The sequence below is a fragment of the Coloeus monedula genome (genome assembly GCF_965178545.1).
Source record: "Coloeus monedula genome assembly, chromosome: 2".
NCBI lineage: Eukaryota > Metazoa > Chordata > Aves > Passeriformes > Corvidae > Coloeus > Coloeus monedula.
Genome location: NC_138782.1, coordinates 62,478,811 through 62,502,261, shown reverse-complemented (window position 1 = coordinate 62,502,261; position 23,451 = coordinate 62,478,811). Strand labels below are relative to the sequence as shown.

The 23,451-nt window shown below is 38.2% G+C and overlaps 1 protein-coding gene across 2 annotated transcripts in view; it reads right to left on the bottom strand.

Annotated features, from left to right (window-relative positions):
• HBS1L (HBS1 like translational GTPase) overlaps positions 1-21,522 on the bottom strand; it is a 59,534-nt gene extending 38,012 nt beyond the window's left edge. Inside the window, exons 1-5 of one of the 2 annotated variants that reach the window (XM_082302822.1) lie at positions 21,382-21,522; positions 18,749-18,814; positions 16,834-16,971; positions 14,488-14,682; positions 9,242-13,828 (exon numbers count right to left, since the gene is read on the bottom strand). In XM_082302822.1, the coding sequence (XP_082158948.1) occupies positions 12,384-13,828; positions 14,488-14,682; positions 16,834-16,971; positions 18,749-18,814; positions 21,382-21,424 (1,887 nt within the window). In that variant the 5' untranslated portion in view covers positions 21,425-21,522 and the 3' untranslated portion in view covers positions 9,242-12,383. Of the gene's footprint in view, positions 1-9,241; positions 13,829-14,487; positions 14,683-16,833; positions 16,972-18,748; positions 18,815-21,381 lie in introns of those variants that run through there. The other variant, XM_082302821.1, reaches the window with a different exon arrangement.
• Between the last annotated feature and the right edge of the window lie 1,929 nt (positions 21,523-23,451).

Here is a 23,451-nt window from a genome sequence, read left to right as displayed (position 1 = left end):
CTCTAGAGGGATTCAATTTTAAAAACATAATACCAGGAGAAAACACTTAAGATTTCCTCCTTCCAGCTGAATTTTGTTTTCAGTGTTCTTACATCATGAAACCAAAGGTTGTAGGTGCACCATCAAATGTTTCTACAATATGCTCACAACCCTCAGTTCAATACTAGAGATTACATTTCACAACGTGCTATTATTTAGCAGGGTGCTCTCACTATTTTTTTATTAGATACTATTTCAAACATCTTCCCCTCTCAATGCTATTTGCCACTCATGCTGGAACATCAGAAGAGAAACAAAAGGAAATGAGGCTTCGAGTCCAGTCACACTTTTATCTACCAGTTTTTGGCAATCTGTCCATAACATAACGGGGTATGTGAAGTTGTGTTACTCCACATGTGACTGCTCTCAACTGGAAGAGCCTTGACTGCTCATAACTACGCTGGTGAACCAGCATTTTATTCTACCTTACTACTGACATTCAAAGCTCAGTTTTTCTGATATGACTAGCTACATCACCACTAGCCTCTCTAGCTGGTAGACCTTTCGGGTATTCCTGTGCTGTAAAAGACACTTTTTTTTGCATGTACCTCCTAAACTCAAGCAACTCCTGCCTTTTGGAAAGAAAGAGTGCAATCTCAGTTTTGTCCTCAGTGCTACCCAGATCAAAGCTCAATTATCACACACACAAACCTAATCAACAGCAGCTATCTTTAACAAAAGACAAGTAATAACTAAATACACCTACAGGAGAGGATGACCATACTATCACAGCTTGAGATGGAAACTGTTAGATAAAGAAGTTTGATACTACTAAGGCATACTTTACTTCACATAATTTTCTTCTAGTTCTATTTTTGTGAAATTTTCTCTTTGTCTTCACTGTAAGATCAAGAGGCTTCATTCAACATCTATTTCTGCTCTTCCTTCAATTCTAATGGAAGGTACCCTACTCATTTCCTAAATAAACAGAATTAGTTTGCCACACTGTCATCTTGTCCTGTTCATAAATAGAGTACATTTGAGGAAGGGCAAAAATGAAGAGGAAGCAATGGCTACTAAAATTACAAAGGAAAAAAAAAAAAAGCTTTAGCATTCTTTCTTATTTAAGTATCTTACTGACAATACAAAGAATATTTGAATGCTAGGTGTGAATCTGGTAAAGATCTCTGAATCTAACTTGCAAAACAAACTTCAGCTGCATCAATGCAGCAGGCTGATCAAAGGTACTTAATTTATCTGCAGTCCAGGATCTCCACAGTACCAAAACCAACATATTAGCAGAAAAAAAATATAACTGAAAAAAAGTTCACACAACTATTACTACAAATTTAGAGACTAAACTTAAGCTATCTGAAATGTCCCAAAGTTTTCCTGGACCACTGCTGTGCACTACGCAGTTTGTACAAACACCTAGTTACAACACATTATATACCAGAAAGACACAATTCCCTAAGGAATACATTACGGATGCCACCAGCAACAATGGACATTATTACAGATTTAGAGAACCAACCATTCGTTTGATGATTAAGCTGACAGCAGGCCTTTGAGTGGCTAACTGATATAAAATCCTAGAATTGAGCTCTAACTGTATTTATCAGGGAAATCACTGCAAGGAAGAATACAGATACTGGCCAAGCTGAAGTAAGCAAGGTACAAAAAAGCTACCTGACATACACAGCAGCACACATTTGAAAAACACAAAATACATTTAAAAACCTTATCACCTCTGCATTAAAATTTAGGAAAAGTTTATAAAAATTGCACCATACTTCAGCATAAGAAATGTTTTCTCTTTTTAACTACAGCTATTTTACATTATCTGCATTACTTATCTACACTTGCAATACTTATATAATTACTCTGAAAATTTACTCCACATTTTCCTATGAACTCATCCGGCATCAGCCAAACTTATCTGAACCCCAGCATTATCAAAGATGAACTTGTTTAATTAAGACTAGAAAAAATTGAGACCTATTATTACCATAATCTGAAAAAGAAGACCCATATTTAGAGAACAACAACCTATATATATATATGTGATGTGAAACATAACACTTGAGACTCTATTCTTCATTGCCAAAATAGTTCAGAGACATAAACAGATTTATAAAAAGCTGCATATCTGAGTTTAGAAGCAAAATTGAATATAGTAAAGTACAGCTTATAGTTTTAGATGAGCTTTGGAAGATTTATCAGATGTGGATCAATGCCAGAAAAATTTCATTTGCCAGACTCAAGCAGTGCATTTCACTCTATCATGACTTAAGAAAGGAACCTGCATGGACTCTAGTTCATTGCTTGATGTTTTTCTCTACACTTCACATTTACAGTAGCACCTGTAAGCACACAGATAGCATCTACAATCTTGTAATAGTTTGCTTGCATACATGTTATCCTAAAAATAGCATCAAAAGCATCAAATCTAAAGTACATTTTTGCCTTGAAAAATGTTTATCTAACATCTTTGGGTAGCACTTATTTTCCTTTTTTCAACTTAAGCACAGCACTTGGTGTATACACAGTTATGCCATCTTGCCTAGTGGACAAGCAAAGTTAGTCATTTTCCTGTTTATGTGGGTCAGCAATAGGGAAGAGGAAAACATTAATAGGAAAATGTGATTCTAAAACCACAAAAAGTTGCAGCAGGGACTCGAACAAGGAGTACCCAAAACAACTTCAACTCATATTTTGGAATTAATTAGATACAAAATTTCCACTTAGGGTGAGCTTTTATAGGCAGTAAAAACATAGAAAAAGAACTGAAGCAAGAACCACTCAAAGCTCTTCCATGTCTTTGACAATATGGCATTATAACTTCTACAGAGACAAGTATTTTCCACAACAAAATTAGCTAGGTTTTCCAAGCTCTTGGGATTTTAAGCATGAATTTCTACTTTCTCCCAGGGATTCTTACAGTAGACTCATGAGTTTTAATTCTAATGGGCATTTCAATCATCACAAGTATTACACAAGGAAGGAAACTGGTACTTCACCTATTTTTAAGTGTCCACGCTGAAGACTGAAAAACTGAGATGATGAAAAATGGGTAAAATCTTGTCAACCAAGAAGAAAACAGTTCAAATATAACTAGAGGTACAACAAGAGGTGGCACTTCTGTTATGTCTGATATGTATGTGGCATAATACACTAGACTATGCAACTAATATGCTTTATAACAATTCTGAGTCATCCACAATACTGCAGAAACACATCCAGAAGACAGTACAGAGATGAAGTTTGCACTGATGACACAAATTTTCTAGGGAAGGGACAGTATTTGTAGTGAAAGACACTTAGCATAAACAGACATTGTGAAGTAATTTTGTGTTTAAAGCTTGCATTTTTACACCTTCCTGGCTTTTACTTTTCTGAATTTTCCCAGGTTTCCTGTTAGCACTCAAGCTCCTTTTTATCAGTATGTAATGTATTTTAAACTGTTTCTTTTGCTCCCATTATGTTGGATTGGATATGCCACTTCTAACATTTAGATGTCTTACTAGTTTCTAGAGCTGAAATGCATTAGTTTTCAACTGTGAAATACTCCTGTGTCAGCATTCCCAACAGCCTTGCTTTGAGCACTCAAAGTGCAAACTTCAGGTAGGATTTACAATCTTTAAATTGGTATATGATAGCACTACAGCAGCAGTGATTAATTCATCCTTAAGGCAGGATTTAAAAGAATTCTCTCTCCAATTATACCTTCCTGAAACCCCAGCAATCCCACCTGAGGACTTAGTAAATTCTTCACTTTACCTTCTAACAACACCGAGAAAATCATGTGATAGCTGATCTTTACCGTGACCTGAATGGACCGAGATAGGACACTGTAAGAACCAGCGGAGCTACGGTTTCCCCAGGATCTCTGGTTCTTCTGGAATCCCAAAGTTCTAAAAAGGACACAATCGTTTTTAGTTTCATCCAAGTTCTCTTCACTTCCAAGCAAAACACCCAGTTTTCATACATGATACAGTCAACTACAGAAATTACTGACTTTGTATTGGTTTACACTTTGTCCTAACAAAAGTAACTAGTGTTAAGAGGACCATAAAGGAAAACTCAGAAAAAGCCTGGAGTGTCACTTTTTCCAGTGTAGGTGTACAGTATGTATGAGGAGAATCTCAAAAATGTATTTCAAAGGATTTTAAAAAACTTTTCATTGCTGGTGACACATTTTTCCCTGAAATAAGCCACTTCCTTTCTAAAACCCACACAGTGCCTCAGTGTCAAGATTCAGTAACTTCACAAAGTCTGTGTATATATTTTTCTTACCCAAAACACGGAAGTCCTAAATTCTCATTTACTTTCCATGATTTAAGATATATCATGTCAGATTTTAAACATTTCCACTGAGAAAAGAACACATTTTCTTTGTCACAGACTTAATGCATGGCATATCTCAGTGTAATTAAGTACAACAGGTCCTCATCTCTATAGCAGGCATTTGAGAATTGTAATGCTACAGAAAAGTTACCACAGCCAACTGAATTGGGAATAAAAATTTCTTCTGAAACACCCATGTATAAAGAACGGATTTTCAAATGCGCAAAATCAAAGCATCAGAGCCCTATATGATAAATGACAGAAAAACCTGAGGAACTCTAAAGCTAATGAAAATTTATTGTACAACACCATTAACCTTCAGAATGTTTGCTCCTCTTTGGAATTCTCCCTATAAATAAAATCCAAAAGTATCAGTTTGCCTGGGTTTGGTTGCTTTTTTATTCATTGAAGGCTCCCAACTTCATTTGTCCACTAACCACAAGCAGAAGTGATAAAAGTTATCTGTTAAAGCACAATAATCTGCATTCTGACACTTTGCACTAGGAAGTAACTGCTATCACAATGTCCATCTGCAACATAAAAAGACAGAAGATAAATAAGTATTTGCTCATGGAAAGAGAATCACCTATCATTGTGAACCAAAATCAAATCTTGCTGCACTCAACTGACAGAAAAGAAAAAGCTAGTGACATCGAGTCACACTGTGGTGATGTTTGTATGATTTTTTCATTTTTAACTGCAACTGGTGTAAAGCAAAATTGAAGAAGATACTTACACAGGAGAGGCAAAAAAAAAAAAATTCAGAAAATGAAAAGAAACATTAACAAAATGCAAGGTAAGCACCTGCCAACTTTATTCATGCTTTTCTTGAAACTGCCCACACTGTATTAACAGTTATGTCAAAATCCTGAACATGTGCAGTATTAATAAAAAGCATAAATCAAAAATACATGCCAGTGAAGAAATACCTGTGTCTCTATTAACACCTATTAACTGCTTCTCTATTAAGAAACTAGTAAAGCCCAGTATCAACAAAACTAGATTTAAATGTGAGACATGTGCACTACTCCCAGATTATCTGGCATGTCATGAGTAAGGCTTTTTTTCAGCTTCCTGTGCCTTACTTTCAACTTTGACTCTTTACTGTGAAGCTTGCTTCTTATTAAATATTTATAAAAATAGACCTGTTCTTGGTGCTATTCTTGAGAAATTACCATAAAACAAAATGGCCAGTGCAACCACAAAGACAGCTCAACTCTAGATTCCTTGCTGTCCCAACGGCAATCAAACCAAAGAGACTCAGTTCACAGCACTTTTTATTTCCTGCAAGGACTGCACATTTACAGACATCTGACCTCCTTCTTGCTCAAGCATCACTAAAATCAAAAATCTTAATGTCATAAAGTGGTTAACAATTCCATTATCGGTGCCTAAAATGGAATAGAACCTCACTCACCAGTATCTGTTTGTTCTGTTAACACTAACACAAGCAAAAAGAAATGAAAATGTAGTTTAGCCAGAAATAAACATGCAGAAATGAAACGAAGATGCAGAAAATGCAGATCTTTTTGACTAAGGGTACCATTTTCACACACATACTTTTTAGAAATTTGAATTTTATGAAAGATTTCTCAGAGAATCCATAAATACCAGCTACAACTCCTGAAACAAAAATCTTTGCTTATTTTGACTACCAGTAAGAGCACCTTATTACAAGAGTGTGTTTCAAATTGCAATCTCTGAATATCATTGATACCAGAGCAAAAGGCACCTGAGAAATTCTACACGTCAAGAACATACGCACCAGTCAAAAGGAGAAATCTATATTAAGGTTTCATTCTTCCATGTTATGGATAAAAAGACTCAAAATAGCCAATTGAAATATTAAAATAATGTCCATCTTCATAAGCTATTATCTCCATACATTGACAAGATCACAAAATATGTTGAGTTGGAAGGGACCCCCAGAGATCAAGTCCAGCTCCTGGCCCTGCACAGCGCCATCCCCAAGAGTCACATCATGTGCCTGAGAGCACTGTCCAAACACCTCTTGAACTCTGTCAAGGCTGATGCTGTCACCACTTCCCTGGGGAGCCTGTTCCAGTGTCCACCCACCCTCTGGGTGAAAAACCTTTTTCTTATATCTAACTTGAACCTCCCCTGACACAGCTTCAGACCATTTCCTCAGGTTCTGTCAGTGGTCACCAGAGAGATCAGTCTCTGCCCCTCCTCTTCCCCTCATGAGGAAGCTGCAGACTGTGATGAGGTCTGTCCTCAGTCTCCTCCAGGCTAAACGGACTGAGTGACTTCAGCTGCTCCTCAAAAAGCTTCACCTCCAGACCCAGATCATTCTTTGGATGAACTCTAATGTTGTTGTATTGGGGGCCCCAAAACTGCCCCCAGCACTCGAGGCGAGGCTGTCCCAGTGCAGAGCAGAGTGGGACAATCCCCTCCCTTGCCTGGCTGGCGATGCTGTGCCTGATGCCCCCCAGGACATGCTTGGCCCTCCTGGCTGCCAGGGCACTGCTGGCTCATGTTCAACTTGTCATTGACCAGGAGCCCCAGGTCCCTTTCTGTGGCACTGCTCTCCAGCCCTTCATTCCCCAGTCTGTACATACAGCCAGGGTGGTCCCATCCCAGGTGCAGGATTTGACACTTTCCCTTGCTGACCTTCACTTGGTTGAGAATTGCTCAACCCTCCAATTTATTGAGGTCTGTCTGCAGGTCCTCCCAGTTTTCTATCATCTGTGAACTCGCTCATTATCCCTTCCAGTTCTGTGTTCCAAGTAATTTATGAAGATGTTGAAGAGCACAGGCCCGAGGATGGAGCCCTGTGAAGTCCCACTAGCAATGTCTGATGTCACCCCATTCACTGTAACCCTTTGTGCCCAACCCATGAGCCAGTTGCTCACCCATCTCACGATGTGTTTACCCAGCTGTGTGCTGGACCTTATCAGGAAGGATCCTGTGAGAGACAGTATCAAAAGCTTTACTGAAATCCAAAAAGATTACATCAACTGCATTCCCTTGGTCAACTAGGCAGGTTACCTTGTCATAAAACAAAATCAGACAGGACTTTCCTCTCATGAAGCCATGCTGGCTGTGACCGCAGACTGTGTTGTCTTTCAGATGTTTTTCAATACCACCCAGAAAAATCTCCTCCGTAACTTTATCAGGCACTGAAGTGAGACTGACAGGCCTGTAGTTTCTGGGGTCCTCCTTAATGCCCATCTTGAAAATCAGGACAATGCTCACCAGCTTCCAGTCAGCGGGACCTCACTGATGATGAGTAAATGCTTCACAAACAACTCTTCTCTAAAATCTCTATAATTTCATTATAAAAAGAATAAAATAATTTTCACTGTGTTTTGATAAGTCTAATTCTTAAGAAATTGTTCAAAGATTCTCTTTCAACACATATTTTAATCTCTACAGACTATAACCATTTTACACGTTCTAGTCATCTTCTGGTCTTACTATTACCAGAAACTTATAGGGCAATGGGTTATTTTCTAAAGGAATCCTACCAACACTAAGCATACAAATCAATTATTTGACCAACAAACTACAGACATACCTCAGAAGTCATTGACAACTGTTTCTAATGGGCCATTTTTAAGCATGCAATGTAACAAATCCACAAACCAGATAAAGCACACTTCCATGATGACACTAGAAGCTGATGAGCAGTTTCATACAGATTGTTCATCTCAAGAATCACCTAAAATCACAAACCGCAATTAGCTTTTACTTTTTGGTAAAATAGTGTATGTGCACAGACCACACAAAGAAGCAACTGGCTGCATAATACAGCAATATTAAAATAGAAACCCATTCCCACTGAACTGCATTGAGATAGCAATTTGGGAAGACAAATGCATGCTTAAATGAATAAATAAATCACCACTGGCTTTTTGTTTCATAACATTGTTCTCCAGTGCAGACAGATAACTTGGACTAATAATATTTCCTATTATCTCATTAGAAGCCTGGACACAATAAATTGAACACAAAATCTAAGTTTATCAGCTTTCTACATTTCAGAGGAAAACAAAAAAGTAAGACATCTATAAAATTCAACTCAATTAAAAAAATTTTTTTTAAAAATTTAAAGAAAACCAAAACCAGCCAAAACACAACCCAAAAAACAGAAAAACACCCCCTTTCAGCACCTGAGGAAGTTTACTACATGAATTGCAATGTGATGAAGTATTTGCTTGAAATATAGATCCATAATCAATACCTAATACGAAGAGATTTTAAAAATTTGAGAAGTCAAGTACTTTAGATTTGAAAAAGATGTGAATGAACGTTTGTATAACCCTAACCTACAGCACCTGTATAAAGGTAAACTACTGCCCTTGTATAATGGGACTGTAATAAACCACATTTGCTTCATAAAAAGACGAGTTGTATCCTATCTTCATACAAATCTTTTGTACAGATATTCATTTTTGCAGTAGTAGTTGTTGCTGTTTAACTTTTTGCAGAAGTGCAGATTTTGAGAAATTGCTGATTATGGGCAAATGTTTTTGAATGGCACAGTAAGGAAATAGGGAAAAACACAAGATTGCAAAGACTACCTCACTGCACCCATTAGTCACTTAGAAATAAGATTTTGAAATATTATTGTGCAGCATTTCTAGAAATTCAAACAGCTTGCTGCATGTGAAACTTAAGATCTTGAGAACTGTTCATATAGATTTTGCCTTGCCTTCTCCAAAGGAATCTTCTGCGCAAAGAATGTCCATGCAAACCTAGGTAAGAACTGGAGTCTGTTTCCACAGTAGATACAAACATTACAGAACATTCAACTCTATCAGGTAAGTTAACAAGAAATTGTAATTAACTCAGTCCTTTAATAATATGCATTTTATTTACATATATAAAGCAACATCCAGAAGTCAATTTTGTATTAAAAATAGTCAGCAGCCACTTAAAAACTATGCACAAAATAAATTTGATGTACTAAATGCCTTAGGAGTATACAGTAGTAGTATGTCTATGCAGTTTAATATTATCTTTTTCTGTTTATATGGAAAGACAGACAAGTATTTTGCAATGTTAATATTTGAATTCCAAAACAAGTAACACAACCCTTATTAAAATAGGCAGATTAAGTTTACTAGAATTCCAGCATTCATTAGGCACAAACCCTTTGGTGCAAAGGGCAAACACAGTTGTTACACAAAAATGCCACATACCCTATCATGCAGTATTCTAACACAATTAAAACTGTCCTTGATACCATAAGCCTCATTCTCAGTAAAAAAATTAAAGGAATAATTAAGGAAACTATTAAAATACCTGTTTAATTTAAAAAGCAAATATAGTGACACAATACCTTTTGTTTAGAAAAACAATACTATAAAATTGTCTAGGCATGAAATTAAATCTCTGCTGAAAATTAACTGGAATTCAGGTTTACCCACCACTTAGGCACCTTCTCCTATGTTCAGCCTGCAGGTCTGTATTAATTCAAGGCTCATTTCAGGTTTCAGGATTGCAAACTGAAGAAAAATCCCTCCCCTACTGCTTATACCCTGAACAGCATACACTGTTCCTTCATGACCACGAACACCACAGTCAAATGCCAATGAAAAACTAATTATATATGAAAATCTAGGTACCTAACAAGATCCAAAGTTGTTTACTAAGGTAACAATCCCACAGTAAGATCCATGATTAACATACAATGCTGATGCCCTTTAGCTTGTCACTTGTTCAAACTTTAATCTGCATGAAAACAATGCCAAATCTGAGCTCCAAGTACTACACATTGCCCCCTACTACTTTTTCCAATGGTATACACAGGATTTTATATTTATTATATTTATTATATTTAGTTGTATATCCAGTTCATGCTCTAAAACTATTACAAATTATAAGAAGTTTTATGCACATAAGGGCAGCCAGGGAAATGAGAAAACAGACCAAAACCAAAGAGAAGCTAGACAGAGAAAATAAGAAAAGATTTAGATGGGAAAACAAAGCTATTCCATTTTAAAAGACCCACATGTATTAGAAATATCTATTGACATTAATTAAGTCTGGAGTATTAGAAACACAGGAAAGCAAAACCACCTACAAATATAACAGGCATGACAATGCCAAACTTTGCACTCGTGTTTTATGCTGAAAAATTAGAATTTCTCTACTAGAAAAATACACACGGTTTTGGGAAAAGTGAGCTTTAATTACAAACTCTGCTAATAGGACCCTTTGGTGAGTAGGAAAAACAGACTTGGATTTTTAAGCAGGGGGAAGTTAATGCTTGGATTAACTTCAGAGAAACAGATCACTGAAAAGCATTTCATATTCTTGACACAGTAGAATTTGCTATTATGACTAATTAATAAAACAACCAGTATTACAATGAGTATCAAACCAGACTTCTATGGAAAGTCTTCTCAGGAAATCAATTATGCTCCTGCTAATGAACTTATCAGATCATAGTATGTACACTAGATTGCATTATTTAATCCTTTAAAGGAACCCCAAATAGGTTAGGATACAGATGGCTAGATTAACACGTCAACTGGAACATAAACACTGCAGCACTGTAATTATATAAAACTTTTATTAATTAGGTTAAGAAACATTAATTTCATTCACAAGGTCAAAGATCACACTGCTCTTAGTCCTAAATGACAACTGACAGACAAGACAACTAGACAAAAAGCAAAATATACAGACCATTAAATTTGTACCTGAGAGAACTGGAACGTGTTTTCTTTTATTTTATTTAGAAACAAAATCGTAGTGCAACCTGGAGTCAGGAATAAACCTAAAGGTTTTGTCTTCTTTTTGATGTAACATGCTCAACAAAAATTAGATTAAAACTAGATGAAAGTCATATCTACTGTTTCATACTAGCTGCCAAGTTTAGCACGAATTAAGTGTATGAACAAACATTTTCTAGTTGCAGCAGTATCTCTATTGAAATTATTGCTGTTCTGAATCTAAAATACTGACAATGACACTGGAAATATATTAGAAGTCATAATGTGTACTAAAAGGAAAGTTCAAACATACATGCAGCTACTAATTTGAATAACAGGGCACCATAATAAGTCCAGAATGTTCTGATTTGGATCTTTCATCTAAGGATTCAAAGTAACAGCAATGGGTGCAAACAGTAGAAGAGAATGCATTTCCATTTCTAAAGGAAGTTTTCTTCAAAAAAGACTAGAGGCAGACACAAACAGCACTTAGGCTTTGCCTGATTTTTTTTTTCCACTGAGCAGAGACTCTCATGCTACAGTATTAAGAACCGATACTTCAGTACTTCTTTGTAAGACTTGAGAATAAACAATAGAATCCTAGGGAAACTTCTTATGAAATACATGCAGCATGTACATACCTATAAAATTGCTGGTTTAAAATGCTGGATATCACATTTTGATAGCTAATTGCAGTCGGGGGGCACAACAATTTAATTGCTTGCTCCCCTACAAATTTGGTCCTATCAAAACCTACACGTGTATTACCACAACCAGAAGTGTCAAAACCTGAGGTCCTTGAGGCTTTTAAAAACTAAAGGCATTTCTGTTGTAATAGTGTGATCAGTATAAAGATAGAAACAGAATAATGACATTGACTGGAAACATCCATTACAAGACTGGAAGGCTAATAACATACTTTTATCAGAATATCTAACCTTAAGAACATTTAATAAAACATTGTAATATAAACTGAGGCTCCTGCTCCCCAAACTATACACCATATAGCAAAAGTAAATTACTTTACAAAATAATCATTCACTGTTCTTCCCAATGAACTGTATCTTGAACACATAGTGATATTTCAAGAAGTCTAATGGTGTTTACAGAATTTTGTACAAGCAGTAGCTATACAGTAAAGTTCAAGGCTTTCCAAAAGTTAAGAATGTTAAACTGTCAGTGAAAATTATGCAAAAATTGAGATATTCAGTGCAACACTTTCAAAGTTCACATACAAATTTCTGCCTATCAGCAAGAACTGTAATATGTCAATTAAAAAAAATTTTTAAAAAGTCAGTTCTGGATCATAAATAGGTCCTATATAATTTTTTAAATATAATGCAATATTAATACTGATGCTTTTTTTTTCCCTCATTACTGTCTTGTAAAAGCTTTCCTTTGGTTAGCTTTCACAATATCATCAGGAGATGCTGATTTGAAGTCAAATGGTGTTATGGCTATTGTAGGACCAGTTTCCTTGGGTTTTACATCTTGTACTTGTCTACTGTATAGGAAAGTTTTATGTATCCCAACTGTGCGCTGCTTATATCCTTTTGGAGGATAACGGAGGCACAAGGTTAAAGCAAAAGCTGAAGGTCTTGCACGCAGTGCCTTTATCCATGAAAGGGACAAATCCTGCCTCTTAAGACCATGCCCTTTTTTGGGTTTCCTGCTTGTTTTGGCAAAACCAGAACATTTTCCTTGTTTTTCTTTTAAAAGTTTCGTTTCAGGACTTAGTATATTTGACTGTCCTACCACACTTTTCTCTGTAGATACATCTGCATTTTTTACAAGGACACTTAAATCAATGTTGGTTCCTTGGGAGGGCCTCAATTCAAATACATTGTGTGTGGCCAAGTCAGTTCTCAGCTGAGCTTTATCTATTTCAATGGTCTCTGCTATTAAATCTGAGAGTGATAAATTCTCAACCTCCTTTATTGGAGAAACTTTAGAAAGGGCTAGAGAAGACAAAGATCCTGTTAGCTCTGGCATCCCACCTGAAGTCTGGGGTTGACTTACTAGTTGTGATAATGATGAGGTTCCCAATTTCCTATCAGTGAGACTTGCTGTTGACTGGGTGTAAAGATCAGCCAAAGAGTAACAGTGGCTAGCACTGCTTTCCTGGTGCTCCTGAAGCAAGTCAGCCAATGATGTGCTTCCAGGTCTTAACACTGGCAAAGCAGCCATATCTGAAGAGGGGCTTTCTTGTTTTCGACTATGCGCAAGTGAAGAAAAATTTTCAAGAAGTTCATTCCTTTTATTTACAGTATGACTGACTTCATTATCAAGAACCAAGTTTCCTAAAGCACTTGTTAAACATGGAGGACTATAAAAATGTGCATTACTATTACAATCGGAAGTTTTTGAGGAAACAAGAGGAATGCTGTGTTCAGGACTCAGAGAATCACAAACCACACTCTGCATCAGCAAGGATTTCAAGTCCTGTGTTTCCTTGCATTTCAATGGGTTATTTCCTATGCTAGAGCGAACATCTTCACTCTCAGGAACCAAATTTACTGCATTAGCATTTTCTGGTAGTTGCTTCTCTGCCTGTTTATTCACAGGTTCACAAAATGATCCTTTACACAAATCCTCACTGAACGCAGATGACAGAACAAGTGAAGAGGATTTCAATCCTTTCCTTTCACATGAAGGTATATCAGATTTTTCAAAATTTGTAGTTAAAGAATAAAGAGCTGAACCACTTTTGGCTGTCAAGTTTCCAAACCCAGGTCTGCTGGTGTTGTCAGCAAAATTGTCTACTGCACAAGAGAAATTGCCTGTATCAATACACATTTCTGGACAACAATGTAAGTCTCCTTACCTTACAATAGCCAATAATTTTCAGATGGAAGTCCAGTCACAATGAAATATCCCATTTTTTAAAAGTTGACAGCAGGAACAAAAAAAAGAATCAAGAAACATGAAAAGGCATTTAATTACTAAGTGTTATCCAAAGGTAAGGAATGTTCAACAATTAAATTACAGGTATCTATTGAAATACATAAAGAACTTTAAGAATTAGTAGAGAATGCCAGTAAAGACTACCAATATTTAAGTACAAATCAAAATAAGAAAGCTACTATAGAGACACTACCAAAAAAGGGAGGTATTAGGGATGGGAGATGTCAGTTCATCAAATAAAAAAGAGAAGCACTAAAAATTTAAAGATGCTTTAAATTAAAGATTTAAGGACATGCATTAATTCAGTTAAATCATGTAAGTCAGAAATTGATCATGAACTGTAGATGGTCGCAGCTTGAATTTTAACTGACACTGAGATGTTATTTTGACTTGTAGCTCAAAAAAAGCTGTTTCCTTTAAATGTTTTAGAACACACATATAGTAAGTCAGTCTTCTTTCATTTTCCAAGAAATGACTACTGCTATGATAAGCGTCTTCACAGTTTGTAAAGCCAAAATTAAACTGTAGATAGAAATGAATCACCTTGAATGTAAACAATTAAATATAAGTATACCTTTTGTAGTCTTTGCTAAAATCACAGCATCCTTATTCTTGGTCTTCACATTTTGCTTACTGCCTTGTGAAAGCACAAGATCCAAAGCCTTTTGTACATCAAATTTAGTATCCAGTACTGCTTGCACCATTGCTTGTTCTGGTATGGACTCTGCCAAAACTTCTCTCATTTGATCAAGGCATGAATTAAGACGGGCTGAAAGAAACATATTACTGTTATAAGCTGCCCAAAAATATGTCTTCAATGGCCTAACCACTAGCACCACACCTCTGACTAGCGAACAGAAGGGAAAAATATTACAGTAAGAGCTAAAACCTTTAGAAATTAATTTCAATCTCACTTACTGCCCTGATAAACTTTGTTCCCACACCTTGCAGAGTATTTACCTATTTCAGATATTGCAATAAAGAACATCTTACTGACTACCATTTATTATTCTAGAAAGTCTCAGTACTGAAATATGTTGATGTTGTAAAATATGTATCTTCACTGCAGAGGAGAAATACAAATAATCACCTTAAAATTATCTAAAATAATTTAGTAAGTCAACGTAAAATCCCACTGAACAGCACATTTAAGTTTACAGAGGCTACAATTAACACCCAAAGTACAACAGCATTTTCAGGGTCCTCAGGCCTTAACTGAAAACTGATCAACATGCCAGGTTTCAAACTACCTGTAATCTTTACTTTTTCTAAAATTGTAATACATTTTTGGCTGATAAAATCAATTTTCTTTGATGCATATTTCTGCAACTACTATAAGCATTTACTAAGATACTTGCTGCACAACAAGAGACTGAAAATTCACCAGGCTGCCACTCACTGGAAGCCATACAAACACTAAAGAGCACAAGAAAATCTTCCTGAATAGTCCAGTTGCTGCCAGTTCAGATTTTAGAAAACAGGAGCTGAAGAACAGGAAGACAACTACATCTTTTTATTTGAACACTTCCTGGAAGATGTTTAAAGAAGTTTGCTTAAAGGAATTCAACACCACAGAATTCCAACCTCTACAAGGTTACTTATATTAGCACCCTTTACCTGTAATTCAAATAGCAAGTGAATCTTCCCCAGACATCTGCCCTGCAAAACAAGTATGGGCAGAGCCCTGCACAACGTGCTTGTTGCCATTTTACTATCTAATACTCAACAAGAACAACCTCGTGAAACTCTTTGCAGCCACACTGGCTACATCAATAATTTTGTATTAATGGCCAACACTACATACTGTATCAAACATATTAGGTCTTGTGAGACCACTGCTGTTTTCACAGTACAAGTGGATATTTTGAGGTTTCTTTTCCCTCTTTTTTATAGTCCAAAATGTTACTTTCCTTCCTGCCCCGATAGCAGTTCTTAGCTGACTGTGTCAAAAGCGTTCTGCAAAGCCAGAGGACTGCATTGTCTAGATCACCTGTACCATTCTACTAGCTCATTCTTTCAAATCGCCCTCTACAGCTTAATTTCCTGCTGTAAAAACATGTATATTATTACCCAATATACCATATTCAACCATATCTCTAAGCATTAGCTTAACTTCTACCAATTCACTTGACATGGAATCAAAATTCTTTCTAACTTACTGTTCAGAATTGTTCACAATTTTCTGCAACCTTTTTGAAGTATTGAATTTCAACACACTTTAGTGCGATCTTATCAACATTTAAAAATAACCCTGATTATTTCCAAAACATTAAAAACTACATTAACTATTAACACCTAGAAAAGAGACTTGTGACTCTTTTTCACAAAGCAAGCAATTAAGCAATCAGGCAGCAAGCTTAAAAAACAAAAGCAAGTATTTTTCCCCAACCACTCAGCTCAGAACTCAGCTTGAAACGTGGAATTCACGGCTGCAAGACTGAATGGAAACAGAAGTCTCATGAATTCAAAACAGGATAAGAAAAGATTGTACAGAATATTGGCTACTCTTTCAAGGAAATGCAAGACTTTGAAAACCTCTCAAATACTGCTGATTGCTATAATTTGGAATGCAAAACAACAACAAAAAAATCATTCTACAAATACTCAGTTTATAATATTCAAGAGTCAAGACTTGAGTTGTCAGTACAGATGTTCTAATGCCTCCACATGAAATCTCATTTCTAGTAAGAAACTAAGAACACGTTTCAACGTGTGCAACCAAGTTACAAGTAGTACACAAAAGGTAGTTACGAACTTGAAGAATGACCACTGAAGGGAGGCTCCTGAAGTGTATTGCTTTATAACAAGATTCCAGAATTCTGAGCAGTGTCAGTCAAGTAAGAAACATTAATTTAAGACTATTCTAGTAAATCCTTAATTCATGTAAGAGGTTATTCTGATAGTTGTTTTCCATAATTACCTTTATCAACTTCAGTCAACTGATGCGTGGATGCAAAACAATCAGCAGCAGCATCGGTACCTTCATAGCCATATTCTTCTTCTAATGGCTCAGCAAATGTGGCTGGTTTGTCTCGTCTGGAGTAAATAAATTGAGCTGCTGCATTAGATAAAAAAACAAAGTATAAAAAAAGAGTCAAATGTTTTTCCTCCTTTAAAAGCACAACACAAGTAAAGGTAAAATAAGTTAGGATGCTGAACTGTTGCAGTGGTTTCAAGGGGGTGGTGAGACACTGCTGTATAGTTACTACTACCTGAGGACTGCACAGAGCATACAACAGCTCATGCTGGAATATATATAAATTCATCACAGTGAAACTACAGGCTGGGCAATATCCTTGTATCCATGGAATGTGGTAATTCTGCAAAGCTCAGCATTAGAAAAAAGAATATACCCCAGGTTTGAAAAACAGTACTTTCTATACAAATCTATGGCCTAATGTCTTCAGAACCTTACTCAACCATTTTTGTTAAACTCAGTCTCAATTTTCAAAAGTTAGCACAAAATTAACATTGCTATTACAGCATGTCACTGTCAAATTACTGGTAAGAATTTAACAGAGTTGAACACATCCTTTCTTTCATAGAATTTCATTTGAAATACAGCCCATGAGTAAAAATGCATATTCACACAAAACTTTAAACAAGTGCATGGCATCACTCTGATTTAGCAATGTTAAGGCATATACAAATAAAACTCCTCACTGAACAAGAGCCCCAGTCATTCCATACTCTCAGAAACGTGCAAAGCATAATGTAAACAAATTGCCTTATATAATAGTCTCTGCAGCTCTGAAATCCATACTGAAAGCAGGTGTATATCCAGAAGTAGTACAGCCTTGGCAACTGTTTCCCAAATGCATACACAGCATTACATATTCAATCCCCATAACTGAAGCAACTATTAAGATTGTTAAACAATCTAGATCAGATTACTTTATAATTGAAGCTTACACATGAAGAGTTCTTAGGAAAATTACTGTACACAGGCAGGAATTAATTTTGCCATTTATCAGTCTATACTTGAGTAAAAAGTACAGATTGCACATTTTCACCACTAAAATCGAGGGCATGAGAGAGGACTAGAGTTTTAAAGAACAAATTATCTCAAATTCCTGTGGCCAGAGGTCACACACTACATCACAGTCACAGTGGACCTGGATCCAGACCAGCTACCTGCAGTAGCACAGCTTTGTGTCAACACTGGCTGTACTATTTCCAGGGCCTACTCAGCTCTAGAAACACTGCCACCAAATGTGGGGAAACCCTAAACTGATAATCTTGTCAGAGACTTGACTGAAGAACACAACTTAAATGTTCTACAGCCAGGCTGAATTCAGCTGAGCCGAGTGACTACAATTATGCCTTACCTAAGCACACAGCCATCACTATTTTAAACCTACTTTGCAACATTACAAATGCTGGAAGGCTGATTAGCTCCACATGATCTTGCACGAGAGGACCACCCACTGCAACCCACAATAAGACTCCCTACTCCCTACATATTTACTCGAAGTTGCATAGAATGACTACCAGGTGCACAATAACAACTGTTAAGCCCAGGTAGATCCTACTAACCATATGAAAAGATACCAAATGTTTCAAGATTATCAACACATTCCCACAGATCAGATTTTTACATTACCAAGTACATTCCAACCATCTAAGACAATATACATATAGGATGCAAAATGTGGCCAGCTGTCTAATAAGACTTTCAGAAGTATAATGCCTAACACTACGTAACTGACTGTAATAGGATTATCGCCACTAGGCACTTTGGAAAAGTGTCACTAGCTTTTAAATATTTTAATTTAGAAATAAATATCAGAGCAGGTATCAATGAACAATACTTCAATGTAATTATCTGAACCAACCTGTTGAAGGAGAAATGCAATACTCATCTTCTACTGATTGGCCATACACATCATCATCTTCAAAGTCTATGAGGCAAAAACAGCAAAATTAATCTGCACAATTTCTAAATAATAATTCAAAGCATAGGTTTTGCATAAGGTTTTATGAAATTATTCATTTCCTGTATTCCAGAAGTGCAGTTAAGTTCTGTTTATTTACCTAGGTAAGAAGTAACCTTCTACATTACAGTAATAAAATTTTATTACAATAATATGTTTTAACATTTAATTCTCTATTTATTAGGCCGAAAATTTTCAAGAGCTACCATACTTCACACCTCCTCCTTCAGCATCTCCTCTGCCCTCACAGACCAAACCCAGTTCCAAAAATGGCACTTCTCTTGATATTTTTACTTGACCTCTCAGTCTCAACCCCAGACAGTTCAACTGCAATTTCTACTCCAACAACTCAGGATCAGCATTTCTACTCCATTCCTATGCATTCCTCACCTTTCTTCTCTGTTTTGTCCTCACACCCATCCACCTTTCAAATGAAGTTCAGCAAGGCAAAAATCCCAATTCACAATTCCCTTTAAACACGCAAAATTGTTTCAGGCAAAAAGCAAGTATCTCATACAGTTACTTAAAAATATTCTTTACTCATAAAAAAAGGCACCAAGAAATACAAAGAGTAAGTTATGCACCTTTCCCTCCAAAATCTAATCCTACTATTATGTCAATCTCTTAAAAAAGTGTAATTTTCACTAAGTAATAAGGAAACACCTGAAAAAAATAACAAACTATTATTAAAGACACTACTGCACTTGGCAATTTCACAAGTAACATCTATTGTTTACTGTTTTAAAAGACTTACAGACCACAACATGCACTGACCATAAAAATAAGTATTTAAAAATCACATAAATTACAGAGAAGAGTAGAAGCTACTGAAGCATTCCAGCTGTATTGCAAACATATCTGCAGATGGAATATCACACTGGTTACATTCACAATATCTCAGAAAGGAGGGGGAAAAAATGGAACATGGTCAAATGAAGACCAGAAGATCTAAGGCCTCAGAAGTCTTCCTATGAAAGGAAATCAAAAAATACTGTAAATATTTAGTTTAGAAATGCAACTTATATTTGGACATTACAGAATCACAAGCAGCATAAAAAGAATATATAGCATTTAACAGAGAAGAAGACACAAAGTCTACTTCATTTGGGCCATAAATGATTCTGTGTGACTACAGTGGTAGTATACGGTACAAGGGTCAAGACCTGACATGTAACCTCACAGCCAGGTTTCCAACAGCAATAGCAACTTAATGGCTACAGCAAATTACTGTGTATCTCAGAAAACTCATTAAAAGAGAGTCTGATGAGTGTACGAACACTGAAATTAACTCTGTGGATTGCACACGTAACTTTATGAATGCCAGAGACTCAGCTGAAATACTTTCAACAAACCTGTGAAATGGTCTCTGGAGGATGAAAAATCAAGCAGTAAAATTCCCAATCTAGTCCAATATTTTGCCTATATTAGGCAAATTTACACTAGCAGAAACTGCAAGGTGGGAACACACAGCACAACTCACATGAATTTACAACTTCCAAGAAATTCCAAGATCACACTGCAAAACCCAATTTGTGCTACTATCATACGTATAAACCGCGTAGTCTGGTCACTCAGCAGAAGCCCAGAGGCAGGCTGAATTTCTTGCATTTTTTTTAATAATCTGACAAAGTGAAGCAACAAAATTGCTGCTCTTACCAAAGGGTTCTTTAAAATACCGGTATCAACTGAAGTGTGTCCATTTCTCCATGGCCCAAGCCAACAAAAATAAAGACTTCGAGTGGAAAAAAAAACCCTCTGATTTACAGTTTGGCTAAGTTAATGGGGCCAGGGCACAAAGAAAGTGCAGATACAAGCCAAGTTCTTACAGAAGAACTTCTTCATTCCACACAAGCTTAAGTAAAATGAGACAGCTGCTTGAAAAAGATTATTCCCTAAATGCACAACTCCATCTTTAAGAATTACATTTCTTCCTCAGGTAACAGCTGGTGACTCCATCTATTAACATCAGCAATACTTTGCTAGAGTTTGGCCGTGAATATCAATTTTTAAGTTTTACAAGACTAAAGATGGATGGCTTCAACTGTACTGAGGCTTTCTTCAAGCCAATGCCGCTGTTGAAGAGCACAGTCAAACTTGGGCAGCTCAAAGCAACGCAGGTAGAACCCAGCTGTGGCTTGGACCGCGTACCAAGGCCACGCTCTCCCCGTGTGGAAACTCCCGGGAGGCCCCGGCAGCAGGAAGAGATCCTGGATGGCAGAGCGGCCACGTGTGCCGGACCCTCCACTCGGGCGTGAAACGGGCCGGGAACGGGGCGGGGAGAGGCCTCGCCCGGAGCCCCGTCCAACCCCCGCCGAGGGGAGGTGAGGGGGCGGCTTCTCCCCTCCCACCGCCCCGACAGCCCCCCGGGCCCTCCCCTACCGCGGCGCGGGCCCCGCCACACGCTGCTGCCCGCGGCCACCGGGACGGGAGGGCCGGCTGGTAGAAGGGGCGCGGGCCGGGGGCAGCGTGGAGGGGCCGGCAGTTAGGCGGGCCCCGCAGCTCTGCCACCAGCACCTGCTCGCCATAACCGCTACCTTCGTCGTAGTTATATCCTCGGACGTTCCTGTGCCGGGACATGACGATGGCGGTGGCGGCAGCGGTCTCGCTCGCTCGCTCGCTCGCCCGCCCGTGGTGGCGCTGGCGCGGCCGGCCTAGGTCGCCATGTTGAAGTCCGGGGGCGCCTCGCGGAATCGCCTCTTGCGCAGGCGCGCGGGGCACCGCTTCCGCCCTCGAGCGCTGCTGGGCATGCGCACGGCGGGTCCCGCCCGGCTCCCTCGCGTCCTCGGGCCGGCGGCTCGCGCCCAGGCGGGGGCCGCTCCCTGGGGCGCTCGCGCTCCGCCCACGCGCCGGGCCCGGCTCAGGCAGGGCGGGAGCACCGGCCCCGGTGACGGAACGCTTAAGTGGCGACTGGAGGTGGCACTTGGTGCTGAGGTGTAGATGTCGTGGTGGAGCCCAGCTCAAGTTTGGGCTCGATGATCTTGGGGGCCTCTTCCAACCTGAATAAATGTTGCTGCGATTCTATGGGGTCTAGTAGTACCGGGTCTGCATGTGGTATCTGTCTGTGTAGTAATGTGAGTTACAAGGGAAAACTAGGTACGAGACGCCCATTTTCTGTCAATGATGGGTTTGATTCAAGCCAGAAATGGGAAGTGTTACATGCACAGATGTAAGCTAGTGTTTTAAAGCTAATTCAAAAACAGCTGCATCATCGATGAAAAGGGAGCGCTGTGGATTGGCCTAATAGTCATTTAAACACATCTGAAACAAAGTCTATGATTTGTGCACCACCACACGAAGAGAGTTTGAAAGGCTTTGAAATTAAGTACAAGGCCTTTTTCAATTCTGGATCAATTGACCTGGCTTGTTGGTGACGAGTAGCCATTACAATCCAGTGACTGACTTGTGGCTAGGATTAGATGAACTGCTGTAGGTAAATACAATTTGTAATAATTAGCATTGCTGTTGGCAGTGTTAAGAAGCAAAATGTCAAACCATTAGGCTCCATGGAGCCTTGATCTGACTTAATTGGCACATTACTGTGACACCATCTAATACCAAGTTTCAGCCTGCAGGAGCAGTTGCACTGCCAAGGATTCAGATGACCAAGGAATGTCCCTACAGCTACTCCTCATGCTGGGGCAGAGAGAGAAGGACAAGCAGACAACACCTTAAGCTCTGGTGGGAAAGGGAGTTGGGATAGAGATCCCAGTTCATGAGCTCCAGCTCTGACAGAATCTGCTTCTGTATCTGCCCCAGTTGTTCCCCAGATACTTGCATTCATCTATGGGCTTGGGAGCTGCTAGGCCAGTGATCCTATTAATATTTCTGAAGTCAGGTGTCATCATCTTTGAGAACTTTAATAATTTATTTACCATCTTTTCAACCAGTCTTGACAATATGAGAAATTGAGCCCCCTTCAGCCACCTGCATGCTCCAGGTGTCCTCTGATACCCCAGCACACCACCAAACATCCCTACGAACACACATGCCCTTCTGTAACTGCCACCTAACTATTGTCTTGTCCTTGCCCACATGCCAAAACTGTCACTATCTACTGCTCCACATCCTTCCTGGTCACCGCCAGAGGCAGGGACTGTTAACCATAAGCCAAAGTTTGTGTTCATATACAAATTGTATGCAAAGGTGCAGATTGTTTCATTACCTTATTTGCATATTTCTAACTAATTTCTACAGAGAAGCACATGCAGCTCACAGGCTTAGGTTCTATACAGTGGCTTTCGTATGGTGCTAGGATTACAACAGAATTGGAAACAAAGATTTCTAGTTAGTACTGGTGTCCTGTTGACCTTTAGTGTCCCAAATGTTCTCTGCAGCACACGTTTGACAGTAGTTGTGCTAATCCTTATCTATCCCAATCTCTTGACATGAGCTGAAGATACAAAAGTGAAGACTTGCTATCATCCATTATTGCTATGGCCAGGGTAGCACACTTCTAAATTCAAAACCTGATTCCAGCATCTGCTCTCTGAGTCTTCAGTGAAGTAACCTGAGACACTGTATCAGTACAACTATAGAGCATCCTCCCAGTCTGCCTCCAACAGCTTTACTTTGGAGAAGACACACTTTCCCGCCTCCAAATTACT